General features: G+C 35.8%; 2 protein-coding genes across 2 annotated transcripts in view; one reads left to right on the top strand and one right to left on the bottom strand.

The window, feature by feature from the left end:
* Positions 1 to 2,583: 2,583 nt before the first annotated feature.
* Positions 2,584 to 4,757, bottom strand: ino80b (INO80 complex subunit B). Its single transcript, XM_071582294.1, is given in 5 exon segments — positions 2,584 to 2,936; positions 2,939 to 2,969; positions 2,971 to 3,048; positions 4,507 to 4,623; positions 4,740 to 4,757. Coding segments are annotated over 5 exon segments (597 nt in total).
* Positions 4,758 to 4,984: 227 nt separating this feature from the next.
* Positions 4,985 to 11,519, top strand: part of aadat (aminoadipate aminotransferase) — a 12,081-nt gene continuing 5,546 nt past the window's right edge. The window contains exons 1-7 of the mRNA XM_016236114.1: positions 4,985 to 5,076; positions 5,154 to 5,322; positions 6,255 to 6,387; positions 8,763 to 8,837; positions 9,218 to 9,427; positions 10,527 to 10,592; positions 10,780 to 10,862. Coding sequence (XP_016091600.1) covers positions 5,010 to 5,076; positions 5,154 to 5,322; positions 6,255 to 6,387; positions 8,763 to 8,837; positions 9,218 to 9,427; positions 10,527 to 10,592; positions 10,780 to 10,862 — 803 coding nt within the window. The 5' untranslated portion in view covers positions 4,985 to 5,009. The remainder of the gene's footprint in view (positions 5,077 to 5,153; positions 5,323 to 6,254; positions 6,388 to 8,762; positions 8,838 to 9,217; positions 9,428 to 10,526; positions 10,593 to 10,779; positions 10,863 to 11,519) is intronic.

The raw sequence follows: 11,519 nt of genomic DNA, 5'->3' as shown, positions 1-11,519 counted from the left end.
TTGTCTTTGATCTTTCAAGCTGTTTCATGGCACTCAGCGGGTGTTGCATGCATCAGTCCAAAAGAAGTTAAATAAAAAGTGACCATCCATAAAAAAAAACGTACGGCCTTCTGTAGCGAATCAATGCATTTTTGTAAGAAACATATCCATATTCAAAACGTAATAATCACTTTAATGTAGCTTGCGCTCACTGTTGTTCACGGAAGCAGCTCCGGGCGGATGACGTATGAGGTCAGCGCTGCGCATACACTGCTCAGAAGTGACGAACGCGGAAGCGCAGCGGAGAGAACAAAACAAAACACCGGTCACTATTTGTAAAGAAGAATGTCGGAGGATTTCGATATAAGCCGCGAGGAGACTGGTTTTCCTTTGCTAAAGTAAGGAAACTTTGCTTCCTTTGCTCCTGTAAACAAACGTTGGTTTTCACGAGACTCACCGGCGCATGAGCAACGCCAACCTCATACGTCATCCGCCCGGAACTGCTTATGTGTACAACTGTGAGCGCAAGCTAGATTCTTTTGGACTGATGCATGCAACACCCGCTGAGTGCCATGAAACAGCTTGAAAGATCAAAGACAATTTTTAATATAACTCCGACTGGATTCGTCTGAAAGAAGAAAGTCATATACACCTAGGATGCCTCGGGGGTGAGTAAAACACAGCCTAATTTTCATTTTTGGGTGAACTAACCCTTTAACTTCAAACTATCACTTCTGGCCAAAATATGTGTCTATAATTCATAATAACGTTTCCTCCAGTGAAAAAGTCCATCTCCTGTTGTCTCTCACATCAAAATCCACCAACATATATGTTTTGAGCTGTTTTGGACTGATTCGCTTGATCTGTTCAGATTTCTCTTGATTCAGACAAGACCACATCTTCACTGGAGGAAGCGTTATTATGGACTCGTATTTTAGCCAGAAGCGACAGCTAAAAACGTCTTTGTTTCTTACAAACACGCAGCTTTTTGCTTTAACTGATGGACTGGAGTGGTGTGGATTACTTGTGGATTATTGTGATGTTTTTATCAGCTGTTTGGACTCTCATTCTGACGGCACCCATTCACTGCAGAGCATCCATTGGTGAGCAAGTGATGCAATGCTACATTTCTCCAAATCTGATGAAGAAACAAACTCATCTACATCTTGGATGACCTGAGAGTAAATTTTCATTTTTGGCTGAAATATTCCTTGTTTTAATCATATGTTGTTGTGGGCTTAAAACTATGAAGGGTTTTGCACAATGGAAGTTAAATACAAACAGCAACATCTGTAGCAATAAACTAATGAACCAGTCTGATGAGTCAGACAATAAAATGCATTGAAATGGTGAAAACAACTTTAATACCTCAGACTATGCTGGAATTTTTCAACGGGCACAATTGACTTGCTTATGAACACTTGCAGCAGAACTGATCATGAAATTATGTTTTTCACTTGACTTTTCCTTGCTGGATCAAGTGAAATTAGTTTTTTTAAAGCGGCATTTATAACCAAAGCCTTAACGACACTTCTGAACTTTGTGAAATGAAAAAGTTTTTGTATTTTATTGAAGGTGTAGAACGTCATGTTCTCCGAAGTTTTGTAATACATTGTTCAACCAACAAATGTGCATCGTTTATCAAATAAATGAATGCAGATTTACTTCAGCTGTTCTTTATTTCAGTCTTTTTACAAAAATAAGGCTGCGCTCTCAAGTCATAATTAAACGCAAGAATGAACGTGTTACAAAACATTTCTATACTCAAATTCAATGCAACAATGTTTTTACAGAATGATTTACATAGAAATATATTCGATTCAAAGTAGTTCTATGAACCATTTACACTGGCTTCGTAAGAAGCATTTCAAGGTCCTGGAGTGGCCTAGCCGGTCTCCAGATCTCAACCCCATAGAACATCTTTGGAGGGAGTTGAAAATCCGTGTTGCCCAGCGACAGCCCCAAAACATTACTGCTCTAGAGGAGATCTGCATGGAGGAATGGGCCAAAATACCAGCAACAGTGTGTGAAAACCTTGTGAAGACTTACAGAAAACGTTTGACCTCTGTCATTGCCAACAAAGGGTATATAACAAAGTATTGAGATTAAATTTTGTTATTGACCAAATACTTATTTTCCACCATAATTTGCAAATAAATTCTTTAAAAATCCTACAATGTGATCTGGATTCTGGATTTTTTTCCCTCATTTTGTCTCTCATAGTTGAGGTATACCTATGATGAAAATTACAGGCCTCTCTCATCTTTTTAAGTGGGAGAACTTGCACAATTGGTGGCTGACTAAATACTTTTTTTCCCCACTGTATATACACATACATGCATTTATATTTATTTATACATTTACATTAAGTTAGATTAATAATAGCAGTAAAAATTATTCATTGTTGGTTCAGAAAACCTAATATACATTTTTTTTTACCGTACCGTAAAGTGTTACTGCTTGTGTTTCATGAATCGCTTTGAATGCACAAAACAAATAAACTTCAGCATGATTTTACACTGATTAATCAAAGACTTTTGTCTTTGTTCAACATAATTGCATCGACCTACTATTTGTAAATACACTCCATTGACAAAGACCACTTTAAGCGACTTCCTGCACCAGCGTCAGGTTCTTCCTGTAGCACACCAGACTGCACAGCGGCGTCCCCGTCTTGGAGCAGGAGTATTTCTTCAGGTTGGAGCATCCGGACATGCCGCAGCTCAGGGGCGCGGGGGGAGGCGCTCGCGGGGCAGCGGGCGTCGGGACGGGGATCCCGGTGGGGTACGAGACGGCGGAGCCCTGAACATTACTGCTGTACCTCACCATGGGCGGCTGCGCCTGCTTGGACCTGCGCTCCTTCATGCTCTTGATCTTGGCCTTGCTGGTCTTGGTCAGTCTCTCGATGGTCTGGTTCTTGTTCTCCTCGGCTTTCTTGGCGGCCTGCAGGCGTCTTTGCGAGCGCGCTCCTCGCGCTTCTGCATCATCTCGGGCCGTCAGCTCCTTCTCTTTGTATCCCATTAGGAGCTCCAGTAACGGCTGGCTCTGCTGCTTATGTAAGAGCGCTTTCTGTTTAGATGGAGACGAAACTTTGTTCAGGTGAAGATCAGTTAAATGTCAAATACTTCATATAAAGTCACCAATCAACAACTATTCATTTTTAGCTCATCAAATCATATTTTGGGTGATAAAACCTACAAGTACTGTTTCTTCTGCTCACCAAGGCTGCATTTATTTGATAAAAAACATATGGTACAGTAAAATCATGAAATATTATTACAATTTGAAATAACGGTTTCTATGTGAATATCTGTTCAAATGTAATTTATTCCTGTGATCAAAGCTGAATTTTCAGCATCATTCCTCTACTCTTCAGTGTCACATGATCCTTCAGAAATCATTCTAATATGCTGATTTGCTGCTCGAGAAACATTTCTGATTATTATCAGTGTTGAAAACAGTTGTGCTGCTTCATATTTGTGGAAACTGCGATGCATTTTAATTTTCGGGATTCTTTGATGAATAGAAAGTTCAAAAGAACAGCATTTATTTAAAATAGAAATCTTTTGTAACATGTTTTTACTGTCATTTTTGACTATTTTAATGTCTTTGCTGAATAAAAGCATCAATCTCTTAAAAAAAAAAATCTTACACCAAACGTTTGAACGGTACCGTATAACTTAATGCATTATGTTGGTGTTATTTTAATAATATTAATAAACTATTATAGATTTAATTGATATTTTGAATTTGCTTTTATTTTTATACTTTCAGTTTACATTTTAGTTACATTTTTAGTCAGTATGTTTGTTAATGTTATTACTTTTGTTTATTTTAAATATGACTATTTAGATTAAATTTATTTTATTTCGGTTTTACTTTTTTTTTTGTAGTTAGTCATTTTAGTGCTTCAACTTAAACTAGATGAAAATTAGAAATAAAAATAACTGAAGTAACATATGTGACCCTGGAGCACAAAAGCAGTCTTGAGTTGCTGGGGTATATTTGTAGCAATAGCCAAAAATACATTGTATGGGTCAAAATTATAGATTTTTCTTTTATGCCAAAAATCATTAGGATATTAAGTAAAGATCATGTTCCATGAAGATATTTAGTAAATTTCCTACCATAAATATATTAAAACTTAATTTTTGATTAGTAATATGCATTGCTAAGAACTTCATTTGGACAACTTTAAAGATGATTTTCTCAATATTTAGATTTTTCTGTACCCTCAGATTCCAGATTTTCAAATAGTTGTATCTCGGCCAAATATTGTCCTATCCTAACAAACCATACATCAATGGAAAGCTTATTTCCATTGACCCAATTTCAAAAAATTGACCCTTATGACTGGTTTTGTGGTCCAGGGTCATTTCACTTTGTCATCTACTATTTATATTCCATTATTTCACCTTTAAAGTTAACAATAATAACCCTGCATCATGTCTGGTTATGGTGAGGTCTCCATTTGGAGGTTTTGTGGAGTTTTAAGATTGTTTAGATTGTGTGTGTTTTATATGGCACCTGTCTGGCTGTGAGCAGAGACTCGTCAATGTCTTTCTTCAGCTCTCCGTTATCATCCAGCTCTCCTTTCTCCAGCGCGTCCAGCCATCGCTCCTCCTCATCCATCGGGCCACCCAGCTTTAACCAAAAAAAGTTACGGACTGCAGCTTTAATAGGCTTTTTACAAATGAAATTTCTAAGTGATTAATTACTTCTACGATCAAATGATTCTATCCAGTAAATCTGTGTAATACAGTTTCATTTGGAACCATTTCATATCCAACAAGGAACTTTGGGTTTTTTACAGTGTTTCTAAACTTCTAATTGATTAGATTCTTCTATAATCCATCAAAATTTGGATAATACCGTTAAACTCCTATTAAGATTGCTTCCAAATTATGAATTTTTAAACTCCATTGGCGTTCCTGTATGACAAACCCTGTAATACAGATGTACAGAAATGAAAATCACAATTTCTAATGTCTAATTTACGAAATGTTCTCCACCTGCGTCCCATCAGAAGCATGAATTACGCTCGCTTTCTGACAGCTGTGAGCGTGGCGAGAAAACCGTCACCTATCCGCATACTGAGTGAGTGTGATTTGTATTATTATTTGACTGTTTGTAACCCACGACATGTCCTAATTTGTGGCTTGGTTCTGATCCAGCGGAGCTTCAGCAGCGGTCTCCCCCGTCTCTGATCTCTTTGGCCGGAGGAGCTCCCAATCCCAACACCTTCCCGTTCCAGTCGGCCAGCATTAAAGTGAAGGGAGGCGAAGCGCTGGTGATGGACGAGCCTCTGATGAAGAGAGCGCTGCAGTACTCCGGCTCATACGGGTATCACAATACACACTGGTGTTTGGAGTTACTGTATGTGTAACAAAATTTCAGTAGTCGGTACCAATGCCAGTAAAATTCCACGGTTGTCCGAGCAATGTCATGGTACCGAGCAAAAAGCGCTCTCTTTATAATAAATGAAGCTGATATCATTTGCAGCGCAAGCTGACTGACTGAGTGAAAGCTCCCGTTATTATAATAATAATAAAAAATATATAATAAGCAGCGCTCGGTAGATTACTCACAAATTGTAATCCGTTACTGATTCCAAATTACATTGTAGTTAATAACGTAATCCATTACATTACAGATTTTAGGTAATATAATCAGACTACTTTTGATTACTTTTGACCTAACTCGTTTATCACATTGATTTAAATAGGACAATCTTATACCATATTGATATAAAAATACAAACAGTAAGAAAATATATTCCATGGAGCTTTTTCACATTTCCGGGTTTCTCAGCAGCGGAAGTCGTCATAGTTGGTTTAACTTGAAGAGCAGTGAATGGTAGAGTACCACAAATATATTTTTTTGCATTCCCATTTGCTGGAATAGCAAAAGAAAAACTCCACGATAGTGTTTTCATGACTTCCAATAAAAGGAAAAAAATTGAGAGAGACTTCGCGATCCTCTTCACTAATATCCTCTGCTTCTCAATCGGGCTCAAACTGATAAGCGATTAACGAAGCCGTTGTTTACAATACAACCGGAGCACATGCCGCTGAGGTGAGGGGCGGGACTTTTAGACACGCACTAGAGGCGGTTTAGCCAATCACAACACACTGGGCTAGCTAACCAATCAGAGCCCATCGCCTATTTCTGAGGGAGGGGCTTCATAAAAACAGGAAAAGATCAGCCTGTTTCTCAGAGAAGGGACAGAACAGTGTGGAATTATTTTATGTGAAAAATAATCCGTGTGTTGGCAGTATTCCTGAGCTGCTCTCGTGGATGAAGGATCTTCAGAAAAGCCTTCACAATCCTCCCACCGCCGGCTACAGTCCAGAGAGAGGACAGATGGAGATGTGTGTCACCACCGGCAGTCAGGAGGGGCTCTGCAAAGTACATACACACCGTTAACATCACACATCAGATAATCTGTTTTCAATCTGGAACTAATTAGATGGATTTTAAAGTGCTACTTGTGGCTAATAATAATAATATGGTCACCTATATAATATACATATGCATCCCTATTCAGGGTTATTATAATCAACTAGGCCTTCCTGTAGCGCAAACAGTAGAGCATTGCAGTAGAAGCACAAAAGTCATGGGTTTGATTCCCAGTGAAAGTGAGAACTGATAAAACGTGTACCTTGAACCCAATGTAAATCGCTTTGGATAAAAGCGTTTGTCACATGCATAAATGTAAACTAAAACCATTTAAAAAAAACATATTTTGTTACTTAAAATAAACGTGAAATAATTGAAATTATAAACTTGAAAGTTAAAACTAATAACTAATTAACAACTAACTAAAATAGGTTGAATTTGACATACTGAAATGACTAAAACCTAAAATAAAATAAATTGAAGTTGTATAGAAAAAAGAAAACTTCCAAAAAAAGAGCTAAAATTAAAATGAAAACAGAAAATGTAAAAACTAATCCAGTTAGTATATTACTAAATACTGTAATAGTATATAAATTATTTACATTGTCATTTAGCAGACGCTTTTATCCAAAGCGACTTACAAATGAGGACAATAAAAGCAGTCAAAACCACTAAAAGAGCAACAATATATAAGTGCAAATGACAAGTCTCGGTTAGCCTAACGCAGTACACGTAGCAAGGTATATGTATATATATATATAATATATATATTATACACACAAACATACACACAAATAAAAACAAGTAGATAGATTAGAAAAAATAGAAAGCTAGTATTTGTTTTTTAAATAAAAAAAGAAGATAAATCTAGATAAAGTAGAATTAAAATAGAATAGAAAGTGCTAGAGTTAGAGGGTCAAATAAAGGTGGAATAGATGTGTTTTTAGTCGTTTCTTGAAGATGGCTAAGGACTCAGCTGCTCAGATTGATTTGGGCAGGTCATTCCACCAGGAGGGAACAGTTAATGAAAACAGTGAAAGTGATTTTGTGCCTCTTTGAGATGGCACAATAATACGCCGTTCACTTGCAGAACGCAAGCTTCTAGAGGCACATAACTCTGAAGAAATGAATTTAGGTAAATGGGTGCAGAGCCAGTGGTGGTTTTGTAGGCAAACATTAATGCCTTGAATTTAATGCGAGCAGCTACTGGTAGCCAGTGCAAATTGATGAGCAGAGGTGTGACATGCATTCTTTTCGGCTCATTAAAGATTAATCTTGCAGCGGTATTTTGGATTAATTGTAGAGGTTTGATAGAAGTGGCTGGAAGACCTGCCAAGAGAGCATTGCAATAGTCCAGCCTGGATAGAACAAGAGCTTGAACAAGGAGTTGTGTTGCATGTTCTGAATGTCCCTGCTCGGTGGAGTCGAACGGTAGAGTCAATGGTCTTTACACTCTTCGGTCTTCATACGAGGAGAGCTTCACACGAGGGTTGCCGCGGTATACTAAGCTTTTTATATTCGTTTAACAAAACTCAAATTGAATTCAGCTGGACACACTTTCCTGTTTATCACAACAAATGGCCAAGCAAAGCGCACGACATTGCGCTTTTTAGACAAATTATATTAAAAGACACATAATAGCATAAATGTAAATTTATTAACAAAAATTTTTTTACTAAAAATAAAATAAACATTAACTTAAACATGTTTTATTTGAACTTGCTGCCAAGGCAACATTTCTCATTTTCATTTAGTTTGAGTTTATGTATTGAAATAACTCAAACTGAAATAAAAAATTAATAAAAACACTATATAGACATCATACAAATACACAAAATTACTAGAACTTTAACAAAAAAGTAAATAAAAAATATTAATAAAAACTATGATAGTTATAAAAATATAATATCAATGACACAAAAATAACACTGTCCCTAATAAATGCTCTTGTGGAGACAGGTTACTCCTGATGTTTGTAAAGCGAGAATTCAACGTTATAAACGTTAACTGAAGTTTAGTTTCATTTAGTCTCATTTTCATTCAACTTGATGTACTAAAATATCTACAACTGAAATAAAATTAACAAAATCTGTGAAAATGGCAAAAACACTAAAACTTTAACTTAAGTTAAAATAAAAGCAGAAAATTTAATAATAATAAAAAATTCACAAAAAACTACATCTCAATTGTACTAAAATAACATGTAATATGCTAATAATATACAAATATAATAATATATGTTCTTGTGGATACATAAGAAGAGCATAAAGTTCCTGATAAACTGAGAATTATGCTTGATATTATTAGTGATATGCATATAGAATTATGTGCCATAATTTAGGATAATATCACATGGTAATTTTCTTCTTCGCTCTGTTCATCAGATCTTTGAGATGCTGGTCAATTCTGGAGACAACGTCCTTCTCGACGCTCCCACGTACTCAGGAACGCTGGCGGCTGTATGAAGCACATTTCCCATTCTCTCTCTCTCTCTCTCTCTCTCTCTCTCTCTCTCTCTCGACCCATTAAACGTAAACATTACCAACTCCTTCCTCAACAGCTGCAGCCGCTGGGCTGTAACCTCATTAATGTGGCGAGCGATCAGCACGGCATGATCCCTGCGGACATCACATGGTAATTTTCTTCTTCGCTCTGTTCATCAGATCTTTGAGATGCTGGTCAATTCTGGAGACAACGTCCTTCTCGACGCTCCCACGTACTCAGGAACGCTGGCGGCTGTATGAAGCACATTTCCCATCATCACCATGTTTTACCTGCGATCTCTCTCTCTCTCTCTCGACCCATTAAATGTAAACATTACCAACTCCTTCCTCAACAGCTGCAGCCGCTGGGCTGTAACCTCATTAATGTGGCGAGCGATCAGCACGGCATGATCCCTGCGGATCTGAGGAATATTCTGGAGCGGTGGGACCCGGCAGACACACAGAAACCGGGAAGCAGCGTCCCGAGAGTCCTGTACACCATCCCGAACGGAGGCAACCCCACCGGAGCGTCCATGACCAGTGAGAGGAAACAGGAAGTCTATGAGGTGAGCAGAGTTGCACACAACGTACGTCGTTCAATTCTGCGTTTGTGTACTTGCATAGAGTTTGAGTCTGGCCTAAATGCTGCCTGTCCAACCTTACCAGTATATTCAGATGCTTTGTGTGACATTTGTGATTTAGAGTGTGTTTACTTGCTCTTTCTATTATGCTATAAAAAAAATTATAATATTATACTAAATGTATAAAAAAATTCAGCTTTATTTCAATTGTCGGTAAATAAAGCTGAAATAAAATACAAAAATAAATAATAATAAAAAAAATTTAATAAATTAGAAATGTCTTCTCGACAACTAACTGAAATAAATAATCTGAAGTTGGCGTACTAAAATTACTAAAAATAAAAATAAATTAAAGCTATATAGAAAATTTGGTGAAAAAAAATCCCCAAAAATGAATAAAGATTACAAAAGCACATAACATATTACTTAAACTAAAATCTTAAAATAAAACCTCATTTGAAATATTAGTATATACTATACTTGTATGTAAATAATACTAAACTAAAACGAGAACTGAAAATATTAAATTAAATCTAATTCATAATATATACTATACAAGTATAGAAATAATGCTAAACCAAAACAAACTATGAAAATGAAAATATTTAACTAAAAGCTTATTCAAAATATTAATACATGCTTAGTGTATAAATACTAAAATGAAAACTAAAAAATATTAACAAAAGCTAATTCATAATATGTACAGTATATATATATATATATATAGTAGTATATAAATAATGCTAAACTACAATGAAAACTGAAAATATAAAAACAAAAGTGAATTCAAAGTATTAATATATGATATGCAAGTATATAAATAATACTAAACTATACAAATTAATTCTAATTAAAAATATTAATATACTATTCTAGTACTAGTTTACTATTTTACTATATTATTTTTAATATTATTTTTACATGTTAAAATGTTTTTAATGTAAAAAAGACAGCTATGAGAGTTTGTAGTTTAAGTGTAAATATTGCTGTTTGTTCTCAACCAATGGCGTGAGTTTGGGGGCGGGGCTGTTTGTTTTTCCCGACCAATGGCAATGTCGCATGTGTTTGTGTTTTTAATTTGCAGCTTGCCAGGAAATATGATTTTCTTATCATTGAAGATGACCCATACTATTTCCTGCAATTCCAAAAAGTAAGTTCCTCTGATTTATCGCTTTATTCACAGCGTGTGTTTGTATTGTGTGGTTGATTAGCATGCAGCAGTAGTCATATACTGACCTCTCTGATAGCCTCTGAATTGCAGCTGTGATAAGATAACACTCAGTAAGAACCAGTGTAAAGTCAATCCTCTCTTCTTCTGTTGCTCTGCTGTCATCCAGCCGTGGGCTCCAACGTTTCTGTCCATGGACGTAGACAGCCGCGTCCTGCGAACGGATTCCTTCTCTAAGATCCTGTCGTCGGGGTGGGTGTTTGTCAGCGGGACGGTGCTGTTTTTGAGACACAGCTGTCACACTCATGGTATTGACTCAAGAGAGAAAAGCTCGGAAAAGCCTGTGTGTTTTCCTCAGGGAGTGAGAAAGCCTTGTGTAAGGGTAGTGTATGGAAACACTGAGATATATACCGGAAACCCTGTCAATTACATCTTTCCACTTATGTTATTAGCATGCTTTTCAACCATGGTAATACTTTTGTTTTGTCTCGTTCTTTTTTTTTTTTTTTTTTGGAAAATGACATTTGAAGTATTATTTAATTGTGTACAGTGTATGACTGAGGTAATCATCATATATTAAAATTAAAATGTACCATAAATGATTACCTATAAATAATTAATATACATGTAATTTAATAAATATATATATATATATGTCAACATTAATCATTTAATAGTAAATTAATAAATAATTGATATTACTTAATTATGCACAATGCAGTTATGCACAACACAGTATATTAGTATGTAAATTATATTTATTTATATCTAAATGCATTTAACATTTTATTCAATAGTTTTTCAAATGTACCATAAATAATTTTAAAATAAATAATTAATATTCATATAATTTAATAACAATAACAAGTATATTTTGCAACTTAATTATATAAACATGAATAATTTATT

Source organism: Sinocyclocheilus grahami, unplaced genomic scaffold (genome assembly GCF_001515645.1).
Source record: "Sinocyclocheilus grahami isolate Dianchi unplaced genomic scaffold, SAMN03320097.WGS_v1.1 scaffold481.1, whole genome shotgun sequence".
Taxonomy (NCBI): domain Eukaryota; kingdom Metazoa; phylum Chordata; class Actinopteri; order Cypriniformes; family Cyprinidae; genus Sinocyclocheilus; species Sinocyclocheilus grahami.
This window is presented reverse-complemented; position numbering and strand designations above follow the sequence as displayed.